The sequence below is a fragment of the Fomitopsis serialis genome (genome assembly GCF_022376445.1).
Source record: "Fomitopsis serialis strain Sig1Antser10 chromosome Unknown B0H18scaffold_266, whole genome shotgun sequence".
NCBI lineage: Eukaryota > Fungi > Basidiomycota > Agaricomycetes > Polyporales > Fomitopsidaceae > Fomitopsis > Fomitopsis serialis.
In genome coordinates, this window is record NW_025955226.1 from 30,420 (window position 1) to 54,777 (window position 24,358).

The 24,358-nt window shown below is 56.7% G+C and overlaps 9 protein-coding genes across 9 annotated transcripts; 3 read left to right on the forward strand and 6 right to left on the reverse strand.

Annotated features, from left to right (window-relative positions):
• Positions 1-7,059: 7,059 nt before the first annotated feature.
• Positions 7,060-8,450, reverse strand: B0H18DRAFT_961440 (uncharacterized protein; the record flags this gene model as incomplete). Its single annotated transcript, XM_048043053.1, has 6 exons — positions 7,060-7,289; positions 7,343-7,796; positions 7,839-7,877; positions 7,996-8,055; positions 8,184-8,244; positions 8,425-8,450. 6 exons carry the CDS (start codon positions 8,448-8,450, stop codon positions 7,060-7,062), a joined length of 870 nt encoding a protein of 289 aa, XP_047885280.1.
• A 105-nt stretch (positions 8,451-8,555) lies between these two features.
• Positions 8,556-8,804, forward strand: B0H18DRAFT_1127690 (uncharacterized protein; the record flags this gene model as incomplete). The annotated part of the gene is made up of 2 exons (XM_048035293.1): positions 8,556-8,568; positions 8,626-8,804. The coding sequence occupies 2 exons, from the start codon at positions 8,556-8,558 to the stop codon at positions 8,802-8,804; spliced, it is 192 nt and encodes a 63-aa protein (XP_047885281.1).
• Positions 8,805-9,265: 461 nt separating this feature from the next.
• B0H18DRAFT_961441 (uncharacterized protein) lies at positions 9,266-10,141 on the reverse strand (the record flags this gene model as incomplete). Its single annotated transcript, XM_048043054.1, has 4 exons — positions 9,266-9,459; positions 9,509-9,887; positions 9,940-10,059; positions 10,133-10,141. 4 exons carry the CDS (start codon positions 10,139-10,141, stop codon positions 9,266-9,268), a joined length of 702 nt encoding a protein of 233 aa, XP_047885282.1.
• Positions 10,142-11,439: 1,298 nt separating this feature from the next.
• B0H18DRAFT_891002 (uncharacterized protein) lies at positions 11,440-12,607 on the reverse strand (the record flags this gene model as incomplete). The annotated part of the gene is made up of 5 exons (XM_048041317.1): positions 11,440-11,534; positions 11,592-11,926; positions 11,979-12,070; positions 12,133-12,305; positions 12,367-12,607. 5 exons carry the CDS (start codon positions 12,605-12,607, stop codon positions 11,440-11,442), a joined length of 936 nt encoding a protein of 311 aa, XP_047885283.1.
• Positions 12,608-12,912: 305 nt separating this feature from the next.
• On the reverse strand, positions 12,913-14,181 carry B0H18DRAFT_277882 (ribosomal protein S15a). The gene is made up of 6 exons (XM_048037385.1): positions 14,140-14,181; positions 13,910-13,965; positions 13,829-13,840; positions 13,675-13,774; positions 13,247-13,425; positions 12,913-13,194 (listed from the first exon to the last, which is right to left on the reverse strand). Exons 2-6 carry the CDS (start codon positions 13,928-13,930, stop codon positions 13,114-13,116), a joined length of 393 nt encoding a protein of 130 aa, XP_047885284.1. The 5' UTR covers positions 13,931-13,965; positions 14,140-14,181; the 3' UTR covers positions 12,913-13,113.
• B0H18DRAFT_1088688 (40S ribosomal protein S17) lies at positions 13,929-15,055 on the forward strand (the record flags this gene model as incomplete). Its single annotated transcript, XM_048032243.1, has 5 exons — positions 13,929-13,931; positions 14,439-14,494; positions 14,551-14,605; positions 14,657-14,857; positions 14,936-15,055. The coding sequence occupies 5 exons, from the start codon at positions 13,929-13,931 to the stop codon at positions 15,053-15,055; spliced, it is 435 nt and encodes a 144-aa protein (XP_047885285.1).
• Positions 15,056-15,953: 898 nt separating this feature from the next.
• On the forward strand, positions 15,954-17,503 carry B0H18DRAFT_890998 (kinase-like domain-containing protein; the record flags this gene model as incomplete). Its single annotated transcript, XM_048041316.1, has 6 exons — positions 15,954-16,162; positions 16,218-16,573; positions 16,627-16,836; positions 16,898-17,016; positions 17,077-17,242; positions 17,301-17,503. The coding sequence occupies 6 exons, from the start codon at positions 15,954-15,956 to the stop codon at positions 17,501-17,503; spliced, it is 1,263 nt and encodes a 420-aa protein (XP_047885286.1).
• Positions 17,504-17,855: 352 nt separating this feature from the next.
• Positions 17,856-20,216, reverse strand: B0H18DRAFT_1160234 (amidase signature enzyme; the record flags this gene model as incomplete). The annotated part of the gene is given in 12 exon segments (XM_048035806.1): positions 17,856-18,205; positions 18,259-18,285; positions 18,344-18,507; positions 18,574-18,704; positions 18,762-19,049; positions 19,069-19,136; positions 19,207-19,359; positions 19,406-19,495; positions 19,603-19,669; positions 19,723-19,911; positions 19,951-19,955; positions 20,054-20,216. The coding sequence occupies 12 exon segments, from the start codon at positions 20,214-20,216 to the stop codon at positions 17,970-17,972; spliced, it is 1,581 nt and encodes a 526-aa protein (XP_047885287.1). The 3' UTR covers positions 17,856-17,969.
• A 954-nt stretch (positions 20,217-21,170) lies between these two features.
• Positions 21,171-22,416, reverse strand: B0H18DRAFT_1088691 (RabGAP/TBC; the record flags this gene model as incomplete). Its single annotated transcript, XM_048032244.1, has 3 exons — positions 21,171-21,466; positions 21,525-21,598; positions 21,656-22,416. The coding sequence occupies 3 exons, from the start codon at positions 22,414-22,416 to the stop codon at positions 21,171-21,173; spliced, it is 1,131 nt and encodes a 376-aa protein (XP_047885288.1).
• Between the last annotated feature and the right edge of the window lie 1,942 nt (positions 22,417-24,358).

Consider the following 24,358-nt stretch of genomic DNA (forward strand, 5'->3'; position numbering starts at 1 on the left):
GCAGGAACGCTGACCGAAGCCGGTTCATCGTACCGTACTCCTTGATGGTGTCCAGCGCGGCACTCTCCTGGCCGTCCGCACCGTATATCTTCTCGCCCTCCTTCGCGTGGTGCGCGTGTACGAACGCATCCCAGTCCGTACATGCTTGCGTAACCTTGTCGTCCGACAGCGGGAAATCCTGCTTCGAGCCGATCAGGCCCATCGTCCGGTGCAAGTCGAGGACGGGGTAGATGACCGCCTGTATGACGTAGATAGTTAGCCACAATCAAAATGGATTAACTTGATACTCACTCCAAATGTCGTCGTCGCTTCCTGCTCGAGTTCTCGCCACCGCATGATGCCGGTATTCTCAAAGTGGGACCCGAGCGACGTGAGTGCGATGCAGAATCGTGCGAGCGGAAGACAGTGCACGATGCGCGAGAACATCGTGTTTGCGTGGTGCCCGCCCTTGACCTGTCGTTCCGCCTGCTGAGCCTCCTTGTGGGTCTCCTGCTTATCGCGCAGGACTTGGACGAGTTGCGACGGTTTGATCTCACACAGTGATTTCATCTCCATCGTAAACTTCTCTTGATCCCCCTCCACCTTCTTCCGTGCGTCGCGGTTTCGCGCGAGCGTGTTGATCGCCGCAGGTGAGAGTTTATCTAAGGATGGTATGAGTGATCGTGCGAGATTTGTGAGAACGATACGAACGCACCGCTATCGAAGACCTCCGCCAACCACCACGCCCGCTCGTGCATGTACGCATGCGCATTCTCCACGTCCTGTTCACGTTGCTTGAGTTCGGCCCTCCACGCCTCCGACGTCTTGAACGAGGCCTTCCAATCGTCCACGCGCTTCTCCGTGCGCACGATCGCATTCTCACCGTCCTGGTGCCAGTCGGCAGACGCGTGCAGGCGATGCTGCCCGGCGATCACGTCAAGCACGACCTTCGATTTCTCGTCCTCAATCGCCTGGGCTGCAAGCTGCAGCTTCGGCGTCTTCGAGCCCTTGTGACCGGATACGATGAACGACTCCGGGCTGACCGATCCACCGGGTACGGCGAGCAGAAGCGCGTTCTCTTTGAGTACGTTGCGAGGCTCGTGCTTCAGGTCTTTCACGATACCCTCGCGGTGGTGAGCATCGAGCGGGCGCGGGTTCCAACGTTGGTACAAATAGTCGACCTGCATTGCTCTCATAAGCCAGGGCGATGCCGGCACGAGCGTGAAGCCGAGGCATGCTTCCGCCGCCTCTGCGAGAAGCTCAGCCTCCCGATCCTGTTCAGCGCCCTGACCGGCCGTCATGGGCATTGGGATCCCCCGATCACGTCCAAGTCCGGTTGAATCTACATTGACAACTGTCAGTGTCGATCGGCCACTGATTTGATAACGGTACGTACCTCTTCATACTGCAGCGACTGATCCGAAGGCCAGGCGACCGAGACGAGCCACGGTCAGACATGGCACAGCACAGATGACAAGCAGAGTGAGATGAAGAGCGTAGAGATGTGCGCGAACGCGCGATCGATCTGTGGGCGTATGTTTAACAAGGTAAGTGTGCCCCGAACGCATGGCTACGGATACGTCCGAAGCACATGATCGTGTGACATTACCCGCACTCGCGCAGCCAGCGCGAGTGCGGGTAAAGATACCGATTAAGATCAATGGATCCGGTCTCTCGATGCTACCGGTCTATGGTTATTTACCCGCACTCGCGCCGGCGACGCGAGTGCGGGTAACGGTACATCAAATTGTACTACAATTACCCGCACTCGCGTCGCCGGCGCGAGTGCGGGTACTGTTCATGTAATTCTATTGTTATTTACCCGCACTCGCGCTGGCGACGCGAGTGCGGGTAGCGTGTCACATAATTAGTGTGTCATTACCCGCATTGGCGCCGTCGGCGCGAGTGCGGGTAAATGACTGATTCGTAAGCTTCTTTACCCGCACTCGTGCCGGCAGCGCGAAAGGGGTAAAATACCCCTACAAAATGGGTATTCGGTAGTAAGTGCATGAGTGACGCATGAATCATTGACGTAGCTATATTATTATGTACTGTGTTAGTGTGTTGTGTAGAGTAACGATCCCTCTATTCACCCGCATCTGCGCTGTAGCGCGAGTGCGGGTAACAGTCTCGGACAGTGGTCGTTTACCCGCAATGGCGCACGTAGCGCGAGTGCGGGTAGGGAAATGGGAAATTGATGGGTGTTCTCCATGCGCAGAGGTCCAGTTTTTTGTGGAAATCTGCCCCTGACCCCTCCCTGACCCCGAATATTGGTCGAAAATCCCCTATAATACCGAGATGTTCGAACGCTTGCACATCGACTGCGCGAAAAAAGCGTGGCGAGCATCCAACCATCGCGACGCACGACCTCAGATGGTCAAGTGGTTGGACCGCCAGGAAAAATCGCTATGTTCGAGGCGCTTCGCCAGAGGCTTCGAGAGGACTCCTGCAACACCGACAACTCTAGCATCCCTCCAGAACCTCACCCTCATCGTCCCAGAACTGGCGTCATGATGCCCAAGCATCCGTCCGTCGTCCAGCAACCGATTCAGTCGATCGCCGACAAACACAACGCTCGCGGGTTCACCAAAGCCTTGAACCAATATATCTACTCACTCAAACTCGGCCGTCGACTTACCCTGACGGAGCTTGACATGGCAAGCACGTACCTACCTTTCTCGCGTCTGGACGTCTTCTATAACTTCAAGTTCACGACGATCCCCCTTACCGACACTCAAATCGAACGCGACGCTGTCAAAGCCAAACCGGCGTGCGGAACAGACGCTGCGAGATTCGATACAGTAGTGGTCTTACAGGGTGATGATGCGGAGGCAACGGGACTGCAAGGTATGTCCAGAATATATACCCACTTACAAGCTACTGACCGGGGAAATCTAGGTACCAGAATCGGGCGGGTGAAGGTCATTTTCCGCTTGCCTCAGAAGATACGTCAGCATGGGATGATGGCGGATATGCCTGCACCGGAAGAATGGGCTCACTCAGGTCCATTGGCGTACATCGAGTGGTACGCGAAGCTCCCCGCATCGGCAGACCCGATACATATGATGTACGACGTCCAGAAGATGCCGTTGAGAGTGGATGGGACGACAGCGGGCGATATAGTACCGTTAAGACTGATTCGTCAGTCGTGTCAGTTGATCCCCAAATTCCCTAAGCCCTTGTCCGTAGATTTACCTGCTCAAGTACCGCAAGACTGGACGTCGAATACTGTACTGGACAAGGCTACTAAGTTCCTCTTGAACAACTGGGGTACTAAATACGCTTACCAGACATTATGGTAGACTTAAATGTACTGGTACTTCACACCGTAGTCTACTGTTTCAATCATTATCTATTTCACAAGTCTACTATACATACCAATGAGGTCGCAAGAAAAGGAATGGGCGAGAAAGCGGACGTTGCACGAGCGCAGATGCAAGTTATAGACGCCCGCTTCTGACTTTCCCAACGCACTGCTCACGTCCTCAGCGCAGCTCTGGCTCACCATTAGCCAACTTGACTGCCCGACCGCATCGCATCTCACGGCATCCAATACGTACCGAATGGCAAGGTCACCTCAAACACGATAAGTACGGGACAGGAATGCTAGGGCAGGGCAACGGCGATGAGGCAAGCCATGGCAAGGGAAAGCGAGGCATTGAGGGATCGTAAGTATGTCACCAGGGACGTCCTTGTTGGAACTATTGACCCACATCCTTTTCGTCAGTGCGCCGGCGAGCAGACGTATCACTCAGCCTAGTGCTTCTGTCTGTACTACGCAAACACTCGCATGCTATCATACTCACTCGACCGCCTGCTCAATCGATATCCTGCTCACTCGACCGTCTGCTCACTTTCTAGTCTGGCCGCCTATGTACGTCTACCTGCTCAACTACTCTCCATCTATTTTGCGCGTCCGCCCACTTGTGCCTCCGCCTGATTGCGTGTCCAATCGCCCGCGCGTCCATCTGCGCATCCACCTGCGCATCCACTTGCTTGCTTCCTCATCCACGCATCCAATCACTTGCCAGCCCACCCGCGCTGCTCACCCGCCAGCCCGGCCTCGTATTCCCGCCTGCTTGCCGTTGCCCTATCGCTTGCTGGCCGGCCCGCCGCTTTTCTGCTTACCTACCTGCCCTCTTGCCCACTCACACATTCGCATACTCTCACCCATGGCCCCTCTCGCGTGCCTCGCATGCGCCCCTCTTGTCCCCGCTCCCTCGCTTGCTTGGCCCCTTCCAAGGCTTCTGCGTCGCCATACCCGGAGCGTGCTGACTTATATCCCCTCCAGTCTCCCTCCGCCGCCACCATTTGTCGCCCACTCGGTGGCTCTGTCTCGACGCTCTGTTACTATCCCATCATGGCTGCTGTCTCAGGTCCCTCTGCCGCCCGCCACCCCTCGCCTTTTCGGAGGCCGAGCAAGATTACTTCGTCAAGACCGCCGCCAGCGCCATCTAGTGGAACTAGCGGACATAGCGCGCACCATGGCATCGTGAGTACCCATTCTGACGTAGCAACTGAACGCTAACAATATTCCTCCAGCCTGACTCGTACTACGGCCACGAAGAGACGGCCAAGCTCTGCGCGAGGTTCGTGACGCATTTGTTTGCGTGCCCCGACCTCCCTTCGTTATCCACCACCAATCCGCCAGCACTGTCGCCGCCGCTCGCATTGTTTATCGCCTACGCCCTCCATAGAACGCGACTGCACACTTCGGTGACCTTCGCCGCCCTCTACCTCCTCCAACGTCTAAAAGCGCGGTTCCCCGCCGCCTGCGGATCGTCGGGCCACCGTCTCTTCATCTCCGCCTTCATGATCGCGTCGAAAGTCATCTGCGACGACACCTATTCCAACAAGTCGTGGAGCATCGTCAGACAAGGCATGTTTGCCCTCCGCGAAATCAACCAGATGGAGCGGGAGATGTGCTCCTACCTCGAGTGGCAACTCAACATCAAGCCAGCAGCGCTGAAGGAGTTCGAGGCGAAGGTGCGGAGGGACTTCAAGGGCCACGGGCCATACCCAACGTACGTGCTCCCCTCGCCTGCGCCGACACCAGTACTGTCAACGACGTCATACGGCGCCACGTCGACCACCACGCCGAGCTTTGCCGCGCGTCCGTCGACGTCGCCACCGAAGCCCACCCCCATGCCCGTCGACGCCAGCACGGCGTACACGGCGTACCCAAGTCCGCCCACGAGCCCCGACACGCCCGACACGCCTGAACAGTCGTACTCGACTTCGACGAGCCCCGCATCGTCCGCATCGCCGTCGACGCCACCAGGTTTCGTCGACGCGAACATCCGCATCGCCTCGCAAAGCACCCACGGGACGCCCCACCCCATCGAGCAGGAGTCCGTCGCCGCCGTTGTGCCGCCGCCGATGCAGAAGCAAATGGGCCGGTCGCTGTCGAGGTCTAACACGTTCGACTCTTTTCCTGCGAAGGGCTCGCCCTCAATATCCGACGCCATATCGACCGACCGCGCCTCGGCGAAGGCGAAGGGCCAGGACTGGTACGCCCACTCGACGCCGTGCGTGTGGTAGCCTGTCCTGCGACGACAGGCGCCTCTCGCTTTGTTTCTCGCCCACACCCTCCATAGAATGCGACTGCACACCTCGGTGACGTTCGCAGCCCTCTACCTCCTCCAATGCCTAACAGCGTTCCCGCTGCGGATCGTCGGCGGATCATCGGGCGCGTTCCAGGTCATCTTTGACGACACCTACTCTAACAAGTCATGATCATGAAGCATCGTCGGCCAGGGACCGACAGCGCTGAAGGAATTCGAGGCGAAGGTGCGGAGGGACTTCAAGGCCAAGGGCCATACCCCACGTACGTGCTCCAATAGCCTGCACCGACACCAGTACCGTCGACGACGCCATACGGCGCCACGACGTCGACCACCACCCGGAACTTCGCCCGCCGCGCGTCCTTCGACGTCGCCACCGAAGCCCACTCCCATGCCCGTCGACGCCAGCACGGCGTACACGGCGTACCCAAGTCCGCCCACGAGCCCCGACACGCCCGACACGCCTGAACAGTCGTACTCGACTTAGACGAGCCCCGCATCGTCCGCATCGCCGTCGACGCCACCGGGTTTCGTCGACGCGAACATCCGCATCGCCTCGCACAGCACCCACGGGACGCCCCACGTCATTGAGCAAGAGTCCCTCGCCGCCGATGCTGAAGCAAACGGGCCGGTCGAGGGCTCGCCCTTTATATCCGATGACCGCGCCTCGGGGACGCAGAAGGCGAAGGGCTAGGACTGGTACGCCCACCCGACGCCGTGCGTGTGGTAGATCGTCGTGCGCCCGTCGTTGCTCATTATATCGGACACCGTGCTATCGCATAGGACCTCGTCAACGCACGGTGGCCTTGGTGGCGCATCCGGTTCGTGGCGCGTTTCTCTTCTTTGTCGCTCTGCTCTTGCATTGATCTTCTTGTTCTCATTTCCATTTGTGCATTGTCTCCTACCTTGTTACGCATGTTCCTATGCATGTTCTCCATTATATAGGTGAATGTACACTCCCTAGTACTACGATTCAGAGCATACAGTAGATACAATTGCAAAGTATACTGTATACTTTAAATGATTCGTCGTCACGTGTCACAGCGCCCGACGAACGAAATCGGTGAATAACGCGTCACAGGCTTGAGACGGCGTAGACTGCGGCGCGCGCTACGCGCCAATCAGGTAGGTAGTATACCTAATCGGGTAATTTGACGAATACAAATTTTCGTCAGGCCGGTCACAGTCACACTTGGGTGACGAACCATTTAAAAGTATACAGTATACTACAGTTCAATGAATACAATTGTGTCATTGTTGTCATGTCACTTCAATGCAGAACTGAGAACAATGAGCAACAGCTTGTATTGAAGCTTTGAATACAAATGAAGTCTCTTGGAAAGTATTCTTGGGATGACAAGAAATTACAACGTCTTTTGAACAGGCACCACAGACATTAATCTACATTTATTCAAGTCTACAAGGCTTTTACAAGTGCAGCAAGCTGGAGTTGTACATGCCCAAGTAGGATAGGTCTTACATGGCCTCATATATGTTCGACTTATCTTGTAAAGCTTCACCCAATCTTGCCAAGCCAAGTGGGTTTTTCCTGATGAGCCAACAAGTGTGTTGCGCTCTTGCGCGGCGGTATCGAGGTCAATGGCGTGTTTGGCATGATGGTTGTACAGGATCCGCTTGATGGGTGGATCCTGCCAGAGTATGCCTGCATCGACTGTAGCAATGGAGGGTGAGTAGCTACCGATGTAATAAAGGTGTGGTACATGCCATAATTCTTGTCCAGTATTTCTGTGTGATGAGTCAGTATGCTGAATAGACTAATTGTGATGCAGAGAACATACTGTGCCAGTAATCAACAGTCTCCCTCACCAAGCACATGAGACTGATAGTGGACCGCGCGATGTGCGTCCATTCATCACGATCATGAGTGTGGATGCGCAATGATTCGGGCAATCTGGGGGTGCTCCAGTGCCTGTACAAGGGGGTGATGAAGTTGGCCAATGCGATCATGACCGCTTCGAGTCGATCGATCTCTGAGCGTACATAGAGCATGTTGAGGGGTTGCGGGTCGGTGATTGTACGGACGCATATGATGCGGAGCCACTCCTTCATGTGCTCGTGCCATTTTTGGTAGATCTCGTAGATGGTGAGCGGGACGTATGCGGGACCGACGGGAACGTGCGATTGCACGAATTGCTCCGTGTGTTTGTGGATCAGCCGGACGAGCACAGCAGCTTCGAGGACGACACGAATCCGGTCAGACCATGCTGGACGGTCCATGGTGACTGGCCAGCGCTGAGTGCTGTGGTAGGGGACATGGTGAGAGCAAGAACGTACCTGGCGCACACAGATGGTCTGTGGATCAAAGGGAAGGGACTGATCACACCATCATGCAAACAGATGAGTCACATGTGTGGAATATTATGGCACGTGACAAGGAGGGCGCACGCGGTCGCGCACGTCCTCCTTTGACATGCATCAGGGGTGCGCGCACCATGCTATGCATGCCCAAATACACCTCGGTAGGAGGGCGCGCGCGATCGCGCGCGCCCTCCTATTTAGCAGATATATATGCACACACACCGTATACGTTGGCAGAATAGACGCCGGTACACATGCCATGTAGGAGGGCGCGCGCGATCGCGCACGCCCTCCTATACCATGGATCATGGGTGCACGCACCATCCCATACATGTCCAGAATATCTGTGTTTAGGAGGTCGCGCGCGGTCGCGCGCGCCCTCCTATAAGACACATTTTGATTGGACATGTGCTGTGTATGCACACTGAAATAGACGCTGATATAGGTACGATTAGGAGGGCGCGCGCGATCGCGCGCGCCCTCCTAATTGGTATGTATGCCATCTCCATAATATACGTGTTTAGGAGGTCGCGCATGGTCGCGTGCGTCCTCCTTAATGTACCTTGTCATGACACATCCAGCATACATTTTAGGAGGGCGCGCGCGATCGCGCGCGCCCTCCTATGAGGCATCTTTTGGTGCATATGTACTACTCACACAGTGGAGAAATGTCACCACTTGCCTTATATGGTTATGCCCATATATAGTAATTCCTATATCGGGCAACACAACCCCACCACAACCCCCCCCATGTTTACTGTAGGTCACTATAATGCGCATTACGCCGCCAACAAGGTAGAGGCGGCGGAGCGCAGGGTCGCTATTCTCGAGCGCAAGGTCGCAAAGCTCGAGAGCGACCTTGAGGACAGTAACCAGCGCGCCGCGACGCTCGAGTCCCGCCTCGCGAAGCTCTCGAAGGACGTCAGGAAGATGCGGAAGTGACTTGTATTGAAAACGGTGCAACTACCCGCACTCGCGCCACGGCGCGAACGCGGGTAACACCATCGCATCCCTTCACATTGTTGTTACCCGCGTTCGCGCCGTGGCGCGAACGCGGGTAGATCGATTCACTCGTGACACTGCGCGTAACTACTGTAAATGTATTTGTTGACTGTGGGAGGTCGTAGTATCGCTCGCTAAAATGAATGAATTGACGTGATCGTACCTGCCGTTTGGAACCATCAAAATCCGTCGAGCTGCCGCAGATTTGTACCTGCATTCGCGCTACGGCGCGAGTGCGGGTAGCATGTGTGTTAATTAATTATTTGCACGTCTCAGATCGTCGATCGAGTGCATAGTTCGGTGGTCAGATTGAACAGACATATGTCGAGCATGCTCCAGAAGTGGTAGTACATGTGGTTTACATACATGCACGATGCGATACACTATCCCGACCTTCCTACTCAATCATCTTCATCACCCCCATACCGAGCACGTTTCTTCTTCGTCGCCTGAAGGGCACCCCGCAATCTGGCGACCTCGTTGATGAGCCGCGCGATCACCCCCTGATGGATGTTCAATCGTTCGGCCATAGGGAGATCCGATGATCGCTTGACATCGCGGATGATCGCATTGGTGTCGAGCTTGTTGAGTTTGCCTGTACCAGCATGAGTGTTCCGTTTCTCAATCAAAGAATGAACACTTACGTCTCGCGACACGATGGGCTCCAAAGCTAGAAGGCCCAGCACCGGCGTCAACACTGCTTGATGTTCCTGGCGACACAGGATCCACGTCCATCATCTGCGCCACTGAGACGGTCGATGGGCTTGCAGAAGAAGCGGGCGAGTGCGACTGTGCAGATGCGATACGCCCGGCCGGCAGCGGGGATGATGAGTCGGATACAACGTTGGGCGGCGATGCGGGCGTCGAGCGAGTGACAGAACGCGAGGGCGAATGCGATGGAGAAGGCGCGGGCGAACGCGATGACGAGCGTGCACGTGGTAGAGAGTCGGGTGCGGAATTATTCTGCAGCACAGGTGCCAGGGACGCGCGCGGCGAGTCAACCGCCTCAGAGGCTCGTTGGTCCTGTAGCGAGTGAGCGCGTCACAGAGAAAGACAGAAATACAACATGACTTACCGTGAGCGAGCAGTTGACCTTCCTCCTCATACAGCGGTGACAGCACGTCTTCACGAAGGGCACCCTACACTCATCTCGCCCGTCATTCACACACCGCTTGCACCGCGCGGCCTCGACCAGCTTACAAGTCAGTAAGCATTGGCTGCGATTGAGATAAAAAAGGAACCCACGTACCACGGTGTTTCGCACTCACAGAGGTCATCTTGCGTGCACGTACCTTACGCGCACACAATCTCCGTGTCGGCTGTCTTCATGCGCAGGTACGCACATCACCCCAGGGCGTGGTGGGCTTGCTGGATGTAAAAGAGAGGGAGGCAGGAGGCAGGAGAGGCGGGAGATCGTGGTTGTGGGCAGGAGATCGTGTGAGCGCCCGTCGGTGGCTGAGCAGGTGGCTGACGTGATCTCGCCTCCCTGTCACTGCACATCACTGACGCACAACACGGAATGGACGCCGCATGCGGAGGGTGTAATGGATGATGTGGTACACCACAGATGCATGCCCTCTGTGGCACACGAGCAAGTCGGTGGGTGCCTGTGAGATCGGGCGGGCGCTCGGACTTGCCAAACAAGGCAATGGATGTGCGGACTCATCCGCAATCGCGCCATAGCGCGATTGCGGGTAAGGGTGACTGGCAGAAGGCAGTCGCAGACTCAAATGGAGACTGCATGTTACCCGTGTTCGCGTCATGGCGCGAACCGGGTAAGAGTACCTCGCATCCGCAGTCGCGCCATGGCGCGAACACGGGTTATGCACGCTGAGATTCATGCTGCGAGGGTGAGACGTTTAATGCTCAGAACGTGAAAATGCCTTCCTCACCCATCCTCACCCCATCCTCACCCTAAGGATTGGTCAAAAAGCCCCTATAATAGAGGCGGAATAAGTCCACATACCCTTTGTGATTTTCGGGCCTCCGAATAATCACTCGATGACGATGTTGCAACCTACAGAGACAGCGAACATGTCAGTTGCGGCCAGCTGGAGAGCCTATGTGCCCTTGGGGCCGAGGGCAACGCTGACGGTGTCTGCGAGCACGCGTTATTGAGAATGCTAGCACGACCCTTGTTCGAGAGCTTGGCTCCTTATGTGCACCGCGAGCAAAGGCTTCTGTGTGGCGCCCAGCGCACCGACTCACTGCCAGCGCGGTCATCTCGAACAGCCAGAGAAAATAAGGACTCACCACAGGACAAAACCCACCCACGCGTACTCCAGGATACAGAAGCGACCGCAGAGCAGGGAGCCGAGTCGTGATCACACTAACAGCATGCAGAACGGGAAGACACTCACCGCTGTCGAGTTCGACCTCAGAACCTTGCTCTTGCAAGTGGCAGATGCAGACGGAACCGAATGTCGTCCAACGAAGCATCCTGCACTAATGAACAAAGGGGTAAAGGAGACGAATGTCTCGAAGGCATCTACAAAGCATTATACTACACTAGTACCCGGGGCACAAGTCGTATGGTAGTTCTACAGGGCAGGCATAAATACCATGTACTGTGAGTTCAGGCGCTCCACGCCTCTACGAGTTTGAAAAATCCCCAGAGGCATCCACCGGAGATGATAGGCAGTGTAAGGTTGTCGTCCAGATTTCCAAGATCTGCACAGCGAACTGTGGATGAGTGTTATCACCAAACAAAGGCTGCACGCGACGCACCGAGAGCTTCCGTAATGCCTGAAATAAGCCCAGCGACAACGCCCAACACGCCGAGGCCCAACCATGCCCCCGCTGCACCAAGGATACTCGGATTCCCGGTCGTCGGCGCGACCACCGGCCATTGCCAGCTGCTCGGCTCACCCACCTGGGGGACGACCCAGCCCCAGAAGCCGATCGCGATGGCCGCACCGGTGACGACGGCTGCGATGAATCCAGCAACGGACTTGCGGGGCGCGAGGGGGAGGCGGAGGAGCGGGAGGCGGGCGGGGAGCTTGGGGGTGCGTGCGCCGAAGAGACGGCCGATCGTAGACGCGGCGGTATCAGCCCAGGACAAACTACGTGGGTGTCAAACCATGCGTCGCGCATAAGGAGGGTCTCCCGACTCACATGAGGATAGAGACTACGGCGATGTCGAGAGGGTATACGGCGAGGGCGAACATGACGCCGGTGATGTACCATATCACGCCATTCGTTGAATTCTGCGGGGGCGACGCGTCAAGACGTGTGGCGATGAGCACGAACGGACAGTTGCAAGACGCACCTTCTCGCTTTCGCGCATGAGGAATCCGACGCTCCTCTCGAACAGCCGTTCGAACCTAGCGGAGCGGAGCCGGAGGATATCGCACGGGACGATGAACGCAAGGCCGCTCGCGAGCGCGACGACGACGGTCCGCGGCGAGCCATGGGAGTAGTAGAGATACAGAGTCAAGACACCTTCGCACCAACGCCCATTCAGCCCGTCGATCAAACAGAAAAAAACGCATTCCGCACTCACCAATCGACGAATGCAGCGCCTTTCGCGGAATCTCCCAGTCGACGACGACCTTCTCCGCGACGGTACGCTGTATGACAATCTTCTTGCCCTTCGCCGCCGAACGTGAGCCCTTGCGCGCGTGCTTAGCTGTTGTTTGCGCCTGGCCGTTCGGTTGCTGGGGCGAGTGGCCGTTGGTATGGGCGTCTGCGTTGCCGTTGAGGGCGGGGGACGCAGACGCTGCGCCGGAACGTCTAGTGGACATTGATGGTCGGTCGGAGGACGATGCGCGCGTGGAGACAGGGGACTGGGATCGCCGCGAACCAGAGAGGAAGGAGAGCTTGGAGGAGGAGTGGAGTCCGAGGCGACTGGGTTCGTGCTTCAGACTGAGTTGAAACGCGTCGTTAGCGGTGATCATGCTACAGCGTGTAGGGTCGTAAGAGGGTAGAATTGTCGCAGGAGACGACGAGGTACACAAGATGGACGGCGAGCAGGGACGCTAGACGGCGAGTGGTGGAACAGACCAAGTCGCGTGCAGAGGCCGTGGTGTTCGAACCCAGCCACGTCAAGGCGTCTAGCCACAGAAGGCACAATCACATGTTGCCGCGCTAGACATATCCGGCCACCTCTCCTCATCGCACTCGTCGTACAGTACAGCTGGTATACAGACAGCTACGTTCAGCACGCAGACAATAATACATGGCGCAAACACAGCATCGAGCATGCATGATCATTTTAGAGATGCCCAAGGCATCGACGTCGTAGAACACCCTAGTACACATAGCCCAGCAGCTTGCCACCGACGTTCTTGCGACGCGCCTCCTCGTGGTCGAGGATGCCAGACGATGTCGTCTGTACCGCCGCAATTAGCACGGTCACTCCCACAGTATAACAGACAACTTACGAGGATGATGATGCCGAAGCCACGAGCAGGCAGGAGCAAGTTCACCCACGACTCAATCTGGGGTGCCTGGATGTTGTAGCGGGGAGAGATGACACCCGTCTTATTCAGCCGGCCGTTGAGCTGGATAACGATCTTGCCGGAGCGGTGGTCGTCGACGATCTCGAACTCGCCGATGTAGCCTGTAAAACGAAACCGACATCATCAGCATATGACCCCGTGCATTTGCTGTAATCCGTATAGAATGTAGTCTCTGAAGTGAACAGACGTCCGGTGGGAATGAGCCGGACGTGCGTTGTATGTACAGACAGCTCGTTGATGTCTCGGAGCGTTAAAACAGCAGACAGGTGGAGGCACGACCTCGTCAACTGTAGTTATCACCCCGAGGATTCGCAGCCGAAAGGTGGCGGTGGTAAGGGACGGAGACTCACCGTGACGCTGCATGACGCTGAGGAACTTGACGATGACCTTGGAGGAAGGTCGGACGAGGACCTGGCGCTTGCCCCGCCGCTCGGCGTTGACAATGTTGTTCTGCGGAACAGTGTAAGGCTCTAGCCCAAATTGTGACTTATGAACTGAACTCACCAGGCAGTCGTTCTAACATGCCATCATTCTCATGTTACCACCAAAGCTACGCAAGCAAAGTCGCAGAAAGAGACGACGCACCAAAACAGAGACGCGGACCATGGTGGGCAGACGAGAGAGACGGTGAAGAGCCGGAGCTAAAAGCGAAGAGAAAAGACCTGGAGTAAGCTATACACGCTCGTCCGAGTGTCGCGCTACGGAAAGCACGAGTCAAGACGAGCTTCGGCGAAGACAGGCTGCGGAGGGACCGCGCGGGTTCAATCGACCAGTGCTCTTCTGCTCGCGCGTAGCAGCGAGGAGAGCGTATTCACCTTGGAGGGTCTTGAGGAGGGCGGCGGCGGCAAGCGAGGAGGGCGTCCAAGTCTCAGTAGGCGCGCAGGGGCGAGCGGCTGTGGCTGCAGCTGTACAGTTCCTCGCAGCCACCCGGGCGTTGCCGGCATTCACTTTCGCTGTGTCGGTCGTCGGCGAGCATCCCTCAGCCAGCAAGCCCAGCCGCAAGCCCAGCAACCCGCAAGTCATCTCCGCCCTCTCTAGCCTCCTCATCATCCAACATGGTCTGCTCGCTCGTCTCCCCGCGCTTCCGCATTCTGACCGTGTATGCTGTGTGCAGGGCCGCGTTCGCACGAAGACCACCAAGAGGGCCTCCCGGGTGCTCATCGAGAAGTAGTCAGTACATGCGTTCGTCGTAACGGCGATTTCAGAGGCTCATCGTTGCCCGCCAGCTACCCGCGTCTCACGCTTGACTTCCACACGAACAAGCGTATCATCGATGAAGTTGTGCGTACACATAAACTCGAGCTAGGACTTGGTGCTGAAGCGATCTTATAGGCTGACGTTCCCTCGAAACGCCTCCGCAACAAGGTCGCTGGCTTCACGACCCACTTGATGAAGCGTATCCAGAAGGGTCCCGTCCGCGGCATTTCCTTCAAGCTCCAGGAGGAGGAGCGTGAGCGCAAGGACAACTACGTCCCTGAGGTCTCCGCCCTCGACACCTCCGTCAACGGCCTCGAGGTCGACCCTGACACCAAGGTGCGTTTGGTCCTTCACCTTGCATACGGTCCCGTCCGTACAACCGCATCCCTTGACTCACTCGCCCTCACTTTGTAGGATCTCCTGCGCTCCCTCAACTTCGACTCCGTTGCTGTCAACGTGGTCGTGCCCGTCATCGCGGTCCCCGATCGCGGCCCCCGGCGAGACCGCCGCAACGTGCCGGGCGCTGGGCGGTAAAATCTCCCTGTTCACCGGACGCCCTCCACTGCACGCGCATCGAGGCGCCCGACAAAACCCCTCGCATAGTGTATTCCATGTCGGTCGCGTTATGTCGTCTCTTTCCCCCATGCTCTCGCTGTATGCTACTTCGATCGCAACACGCAGCATATGGTTCGCGACAAATATGTCGCCAGGGCCTGCTCTGTCAATTGCAGGGCCGCATTGCGCTTCAGCAGTAAGTCGTTGGAGGCATCACGATACGGGGCTTTGAGCTTGGTCAGCGACAACGGACGATTGATGCAATGCGAGAAGCTCGGGGGCATACTTCGCACGTGTAACAGTTCAAATATCCTCGTACCAGGATTTAGGTTCGAACTTCCCGAGCGGCATGCATTCGTGAAGCATCCCGAGGGTAAAGACGTCTGAGACGGTGGCTCGGTCGGTGGGAATGGTAAGTGTTCTGTTGTAGGAGACAAGCAGCAGCCACCCATGGCATTGTGGTGCTTACGGCGTGGACCGAGAGTGAGTCAAATCGTCTCAAATGTGTTTATCATTACCGGCCAGTGTCTTCAGTACTGGAGTCGACTTTGTTCTCGACCTGCATCTGTTCTCCGAGTCTACGCGCGCCGGTTTCTGTACAGTAGCACAGGCCAGTGGCGTAGCCGCAGAGACTTGATCTTGAAGCTTGAGGCGATCGACTTGAACCGCGACCGCGACCGTCGTTCTGAGGATCGCTGTGACTTGGTCGTGTGCGCCATGCAATAGCCTAATGCTGCCTAGACTGAACACGTCTACCTTATTGCACCTCACTAGAGCGCACGGGCGGCCTGAGTATACACACTTCGTCCGTCCGTCATCCCGACTTGTACACTGCCTTGCTTTCTCCAGTTCACCACCATTCCTCACGCACCGTGGCATGTCAACTTCTCCCGCTCACAGCAGCATTTCTAGCTCAGCGGGCTCCGTTAGTGGCTTTCCAGAGGAGGACTTGAGGGAAGGCGGTCGCGACAATCCTGGCTATTTTGCTGCGAGATTAGGGCAGCGATTAGAACGAGGTCGCTATTGCATCGTACGCAAGCTCGGCTGGGGCCAATACTCCAGTGTCTGGCTTGCAAGGGATCGCGGGTAGGCGCCTCGTTGGAGTTCTCTCGATGTATAATCCGCTGACCTCTGAAAGCAGCCAAGATAGCTTTGTCGCGCTCAAGATATTGACCTGCGAAGCTACCAAAGCCTTGTCGGCCGGTCCTGACCAAAGGTCAGACGAACAGCGCATGCTAGAGAAGATCGCAAACGCCGACCACGCTCACCGAGGCTATCGCCATAACCTCGCCTACTTGAATGCCTTCGACATCAGGGGTACACATGGACTTCACCGTTGTCTCGTTACAGAGGCCCTCGGATATGGCGTCGACTATATCCGCAAGCTGCGTGACGATAACGATCGTCGCGTTGCGCCCAGCATAGTCAAGCGAGTGGTACGGCAAGTCTTGCTCGGCTTGGAGTATCTGCATGATGTGTGCGGTATAGTCCATACAGGTATGGAAGCAATGAGATGCGGTACAGCGCACGTTGACGGTGTAAGCTCTCAGATCTCAAGAACGACAACATCCTCTTCCGCCCGCGGGATCTATGCACCATCGTCGCGCACGAACTCGCCGAGAACCCGTCAGTCACGTACGACTGTGGAACCGAGGGCAACGCCTCAGTCGTTCCAGTCGTCTCGCAAGTGTTGCCCTTGTCCGTCGATGCCTCCATTCATGAACGGGACCTCGACGTCGTACTCGCCGACGTTGGCCACTGTGAGTTTGCTAATGCAGTTCTCGAATGGAAGGACCGCGCTGAGATACCATCGGCATGCAGCGCACTGGATCGAGCACCATTTTCAGGAGCTCATCCAGCCCGACGCCCTCCGGGCACCCGAAGTTATTCTCGGCCATCCCTGGAGCACTCCTGCGGATATATGGAGCGTGGGCTGCCTCGTAAGGCTCCGTTCCATGCAGTCATGTTTCGAACGTGACTTTAACCTTCGCATTGGGCAGGTCACCGAATGGCTTGTCGGATTCTGGCTCTTCGAACCCAATCGCGAAAGATTGTGGAGCTACGAGGAGGACCATCTAGCTCGGATGACTGAAGCTCTTGATGCCCAGTTTGAAGCGTCTACACTGGAGAATTGTAAGCATCGAGACAAATACTTCAAGCAGGATGGTATGTCACTCCTCTGCGGTGCTGTAGCATACTATGACCTCCCTTCGATTTTGATTAGGAACATTCGCGCATTTTACGGATCACGAGGAGCCTACGTGGCCTTTGCGCAAGCTGCTGGAGTCGTTTTCGGAGCTCGGTGACGAAGTCGATGCGGCTGAAGCCTTCCTGAAGCGGTGTCTGCAACTTGCACCAGAGCGGAGGGCCACGGCGAAAGAGCTCGTTGACGACCCATGGCTGGCTGCGCCTGCTGTCAGCAAGTAACAGCATGATTGTCCGATTCTGCGATCAGCGGGGCATGAGACGGGCCAACGGTAGATTCCGTCCTTCATTGGTTCACAGCATCGCTTTTCCACATGAAGGCAACAACGATATCCCCCGCATATACGTACGTGCGCCTGGTTTCCACGTCCGATTCAGGCATACGGTGTCGTCTGTTGATCTGTGTGGTAGCTCGTATGAACACTCGCTTCGATCATCACTTGATCGAACGATCTCCATGAACGTTATGTTATGATCACCACATGCATGGACCGCTGGCTATGGACCCACAGCAGCACGCGAAGACATCGTGGCGAAAGCGTTCCTGATACTAATCTTGCCAAAAAGAGATTCGCTGCGAACACTTATCATTTCGGATAACAGTACTGTTTTACTCATCCGTTTGGAACGTCTTTTGACAGACTGCCTATCCGATACCACGACGCCGATGTCCCCCGCCAGCATATGCCTAGGCCCCGTAAATGACATCCCACAACTGCGTTGTCGGGATGGCCTCGGCGTACGCCTTCCTCGCGAGACGTGTGTGCGTGTGCTGCTCATATGCATACGCATACGATACTAGGTCAAACTCACTCCAAGCCGTACCGAGGAAGGACAGGCCGATAGGGACGCCAGGAGCGGGATACACTGTCTCCGGTCCCGCGAGGCCAATCGTGATGTTGTCGGGATAGAAGCCAAGCGGGACTGAAGTTGGGGTCAGCACTACTAATGTGCGAAGAGCGACCGAGGCGACGTACCGGTCACGATCGGGTACCCGGCTATGGCTGCAATATTCGGTGTCAAGCTATACAGCACAATGGACGCGTATGAACAGTCACTTACCTGCGGGGACGGTGGTGAAGCCTGGCGCGGGGAGAACCAATGCGTCGAGGTCGTACATCTCCAGCGCTGCGTCGATCCCGTTCGTCCGTCCCATCTCATAGTCGTACGCGAGCGCCGCATAGTATGTTGAGTTGAACCCAGTCGTTGCTTCGGAGGCAATGAGCCTAGCGTAGGTATGAGGACCATCAATTCGCAGGGAACGTTGGCACTAAAAAGTGATGAAGACTCACTCCGACTGGTCTGTGTACCTTGCAGGCTCTTCCAGAGTTGGATTGGCGTTGTCGAAGGCAATGAGCTCGGCGAGAGACCGCACACCGGATGGGTTGGACAGCAACCCCTCATACCACGCATTGAGTTGGATCTGCGAAATCCACGTATCCCATCAGTACATCAAGACCTCACGCTCGAGGAGACAGACCTTGAAATCCGTATCCAGCACTGTCGACTCATTATTCGACGTCGCAATCGCTTCTGCACTCGGCAAGTCTGCCGGGTCCACCACCGTCGCGCCAAGGGCCTTCATAACCTCCAACGCAGCCTCGAACACCTCATTCACGTACGGGTCGTTCCCCGTGATCGAGTCGTTCAAGAACACCGCGCGAGGGACGCCGATGCGTTTGCCCGCGAACGCGTTCCGGTCGAGCGCGAGCGTGTAGTCGGGACGGGGGACGGCTGAGCGAGCGTGAAGTTGTCGTTCGGGTCCGGCCTGCTATGACGGAGAGCACGATTGCGGCGTCGGCCATGGAGCGCGTTAGGGGTCCGACGGTGTCCTGGTGTTCGGAGATAGGGATGACTAGCCGGACAAACGAAGATACGAGTCAAAGGCCGCATGGCAGGACTGGAGACGGATGGACATGACGAACCTCCTGCACGAGACGTGAGCCCTACTGACGGCTTGATTCCCGCGAGGTTATTTTGGTTTGCGGGGCAGGTGATACTTCCGTCTGTTTCAGTACCGAGGGTAACCGCTGCCAGTCCGATGGATGCAGCGACGCAGAGCCCGCAGACGAACCACACTGTCGATGTAAGCCTTTCTCCACACTAGACGGCTCAGAGAGGAACGTACGGGGTCGGCATGAGGGAAGTATGCATTCGTGCATTGACCGCCCCTGCCGGACCAGCCCGAGCCAGGTTGCCTCGGAAATGGGCGAACTCAGACAAGTTGCCTTGCCTGCAAGTCGTCGTGGGCACCATACAAAACATGCGGATGATACTTACCTAGAATATCGCTCCGGCGGCGCGAAGCTTTGTGATGACACCAGCTTCAGCGGGGACAACAGAGCCAAGCAGACTGTACGATCCAGCCGTTGTGTTCATCCTGCATATCTCATGTTCAGCTATAGTCTGTGCAACTGGACGACCGTTCTGTCCTGCCTTACCCTCGGAGGCAATCGTAGCATATTATCCTTCACCAGCACCGGTATGCCATGTAGCAAGCTGCGGGGACCGGTCTCGAGCCGCTCTGCGTCCAGAGCGGCCGCCTGCGCTAGCGCAGATGGGTTCGTCTCGATGACAGCACGGAGTATTGGGCCCTGCAGATTGACTTCCTCGATGCGCGCGAAATAGGCCTACGACATATATGTGGGACCATACAATTCGAACGACACATGCACTCACATTGACAAGGTCTACGCTAGTGAATAATCCGGATTGCAGACCAGCCTACAGTATCTTTGACTTAGAACTCGTGGCAAGTCAAAATGACGCGACGTACTTGCAGTTCAACAACTGATGCCTCGTACAGATCCGGCAGGGATTCCCTGATAGCTATGCGTTTCTCGGGCAAGAGAGACCTAGCAGACAGCCGCGCTGCGAGTACGGCCGCCTGCAGTGTGACGAGCGCAAGAAAACAGGCAAGGAACCAAGCTCGCATGGAGGGCAGCATCTTCGAAGGTCGGAGCAGAGCCGCAGGCATTCGAGGTGGTCCAAGCGACGTCCTCGACCCTCGCAGATACGATAGGTAGACCTTTTATGCCTCCTTGAAGACTGTCCACAAATAGCCTGAGCATGCGTACGTACCACGGTCCGTTATCTCGCTCGGACGCAGGAGGAGGTGCGTTCCTGCGAATGCACACGACCTCGAGATTTCCCACTGGTGGCTTGGTCACGAGCCTGGGCCGTCATTGGTCCCGGCAGCCAGAGTTAGTCCTCGAGTAGGGAATCAGTGTAGCGAGTCAGCGGTCGGGTAGGTGCAATGGTTCAAACGTCTACGAAGCGATAGGATGAGAATTTCCTGCATATTCGTGCAAAGTGTCGGGAGTATCTGTGTGATGTAAACTGCTATTGAATAGGCCGAGGATACCCGCACTACGGTCGAGCAGAATGCTCACTGTCTGAAAGCCGAGGTACGAGCGAGTTCAAACAGTTCATTGACGTTAGCGGCTGGACAATCAAGGATCGGCGGATAGCTGCTTACCAACCCTCTTCCAAAGTGCGTCGGAAGCCTGTTACGACGCGATGTCCGCGATGCCACTGAGGTCGAATCATTTGCGACGCCTATCGTCGTCGTTACTTGGCACGGGACTCATAGATGCCGGTGGCGTCACACAAAGCTGCGAAGGCAGGTGGTACACGCTGTAAAGGCCGTGAAGAAACGACAACTGCAATCTATATGCATGGGGGTCAAACAGGATAAACCGTGAGTGGATGGTCATGATCAATAACATGTATATACGTCATGGCATACTCTGAGTGGAACGGAAGAGCGGACAATTGTAGTGGAAGCGACATAACACTATGATAGCACATTGAGCGACTGCGACAGTATATTACCTTTAGGTCTATTGTAACGAGCGGGGTATACACAACACACGTCCATGAGCGATGTTCAGCTGCGCGGCAATGAGATAGTTGGCGTCGAGACTCTAGAGGCAGATAACTGAGAACGAGCTTGCACCTGGCGCTTGAGTTGCGCCTCGAGTTTATTGCGCTGCTTATAAATATCCTCGTCCCGGAGTTTAACGGAGAAGGCTAGTTCGATGAAGGCATCCGGAGTGGGCGGTAGGCAATGCGGTGGAGGGTGCGCGAGGATGGCAAGCAACGACTCTTGGCCTCGGCACTGTAGGAGCGACTGGCGACAGCTTGAAATGACGGCCAGACCTACGCGGAAGAGGAAAGAAACCCCTACGGATGTTGTGAGCTCGGCGTACTCGGCATCCGATCAATTCCAGAAGCAACATACCTTCGAACAAGAAGACATCCCAGACGCGAAGGAGGAGATCGGTGGGAAACGCGTCCGCAAATAGCGCAGTGAACCTGATGACAATTGTCGTCAGTCAGCAATCCCACGAAACTGATTAACACCGTGCGTACCACGGTCGGCATATGCAGATGGGGGGTATCGCCATCTCCACAAGGATCCTCTGAGCCAGCGGAGCGTCGTTGTTCTCCATTGCCTTCGAGAACAATGAAGAGTCGATGTCTAGCAGGATCGGCTGCGGGGAGTAGTAGGGACGGATATGTGAGTCCATCATCGTCACAAATGTCCAGAACGCATCCTCCTCGGGAGACTGCAGTATAAGCTGGCCAGCGATCATAGCGAGCCCCTTCGTGTACTGCACGTCTGGTACCATCGTCAGGTAAGCCTGGAGAACGTTAACGAGTGACTGGTCGAGCAACGGCTGATCATGGAAAATACGTTGCGCATCCTGTTCGATGTTGGAGATGGGTGCAACTCTCTCCCTTTGGCCTAGCCGTGCATATAACCCCTCCATCCGCTTCGCCTTGCTGTCGGTGAGGAGCGCCCACACCTGATAACGCACAGACGCCGGAACGCCCTCAAGGACCAACTTCCGGATGCGCTTCGCCTTGCGTGCCTGGGACGGAGATGTCGAGGTCAATGCAGAGATCCATCTCAGCTCTCGTTGACGGTGCGCCTCGATCTCCGCAGCATCGGTTACCTTGGCAACTCTGTCTTCTCCCGATTTGTCGGACGACGGCCGCCTCATGCTTAGGGGGCTTGCATCGATTACGCTCTTGGCATCCGCATTGGCAGGCGGTGCGAGCAAGGAGTCCGCGCTGCTTGTCGCCAATGGCGAGCGCGGCACCGCCGGGGCAACCAACTCAAAGTCCATGTCCTTGACGGACACGTGTACTTTCTGTTCAACAGGTGTCTCAAATGAGAACACGCTGGATGCCGGGCTGCGCTCGCTGGGTTGCAATAGCGGACGCTCACTCGGCATCTGCACGCGCAAGCCGGATGAGGATACTGCGGACCGCAGCGATGGGACACGCGCCGACAAGCCAGAGCTGGATTCCGACACATCAGGGGGGTGTGAAGAAACTTTCATTGCCATTGATAACTGGGATGGGCGGCGCAAGCCGATGCTGTCTGCCGACTGGCGCGACGCACTGCTCTCCACAGATGGACGTGGTGGTGTGTTACTGCTCTCTATAGATGAGCGCCCCGGGGCGACCTGCGCACGGGGCGAGGGTGGGAGTGCCGGGTCCCCCCGCGCAGTCTTGGTGCCCGGCAGAATAGACGACCGACTGTGTCGTATTACTGGAAATGATGATCGCGGCGATGCAGGAGACCTTGGAGACGATGGAGGGCTAGATGGAGATGCTGAATGTTCAGACTTTAGGGTCGCCGTCGATTGGTGACGAACGGACGAACCTCCTGTCGGGACATCCCGTTGCTGGAGCGGACTGGTTGTTCCGTTGCGATCGAAGGTCGCTCGGGAGACAGGCGAACCCGGAGCTGAGGATGCAGCAGGGATCAGCATAGGACGCCCCGCGAACGGTGCATTGGCAGACGCAGGAGAGGCAGAGCCTGCCACGACGTTGTTCTGAGATAGGGACAGAGGAGAGGGTCTTTGGACACCTCTGACAACGGAGGACGTATGCGAGAGCGTAGCCCGTTGAGGTGTAGGCACGATACTGGAGAAGTCGCTGCTGCGGGTGTAGCAGTAGCAGATTTCGACCTTTTGGTGACGAGTGCAACAGATGACAGCTGGGCAGCCGACGGCCCGTCCTTGGAACTGACGGACGTTAACCCCCTCATACAGACGCATGCGAAGACACTCACCTGTTTCCTTCGGGCATGACTACCTCTGCGATCGGTGAGTCGAACCCCGAGAAGGAGCGCGAGCGAGGCCGAGGCGTGCCTGATTTAGGGAAGAAGTTGGGCCTTGGTATGGCCTTACCACTGCTGACCGAGTCTGGACGCCCAAACTCGCCCTGTACTTGGGGAGGGGAATTGACAGGTTTCGGTGACGCCGTCGCAGACCGTGCCAGATTGAGCCAACACCAGAAGAAGCCGTGCGAACCAAACCAGCGACTCCAGGTGAGGCCGTCGCTGACCTCGCCAGACTTGAACCTTGAGCCATAGTTGCGGCTACGTCGTACGGAGAGGGATCTAGCGGCGTTCCGACGCGTGAAATTCCTGCTGCAGGCGATCCCGCCCGGCTACCAGGACCGTGGTTGTACATAACCGGTCTGTTCGCCGGGATGTTCATCTGAGGCTCCAACGTGAACGAAATCGGCACCGGTCCAGTGGAGGTAATGAGATCCCTGTCGAACCGTGCGTAGATCGTCGACGCGCCACCGGGCCGTCTTCCCTGCTGCTGTTGGCTCAGCAAGGTGTATGATCTGGATGGCGGAGTTAGGTGGTGGGCCGTTGTACTGCTGGGGCGGCTGGAAGGGAGCAGGCTGACGACCATACATCGGTCCCGCAGGCACTTGCGCTGGTTTTGGTGCGTGAGGGTGAGGCATGAAGAGCGATTGACGGGAGGCAGGGTCCACAGGCGGCTGGTTCGTCGAGCGGGTGCGCAGCAGTGGCGGTCCCTGCTGTGGTGGCGGAGACAGCGCATACTGCATCGGCCGTGACGGTCCGGAGATAGCATACGGCGGAGGCGCGGGCTCGTTGGACGGCGACATGGCGCGCTCGGCTGCCTCCCTAGCTTTTGTTGACGCAAACGCCGACTGGTCTCGCGGAGACGTGGGCGACGCAGGGCCGTTCATGAACGGCGGCTCCTCGTCGTCTTCGACCACGATAGCTTGTCCAGATACCCTTCG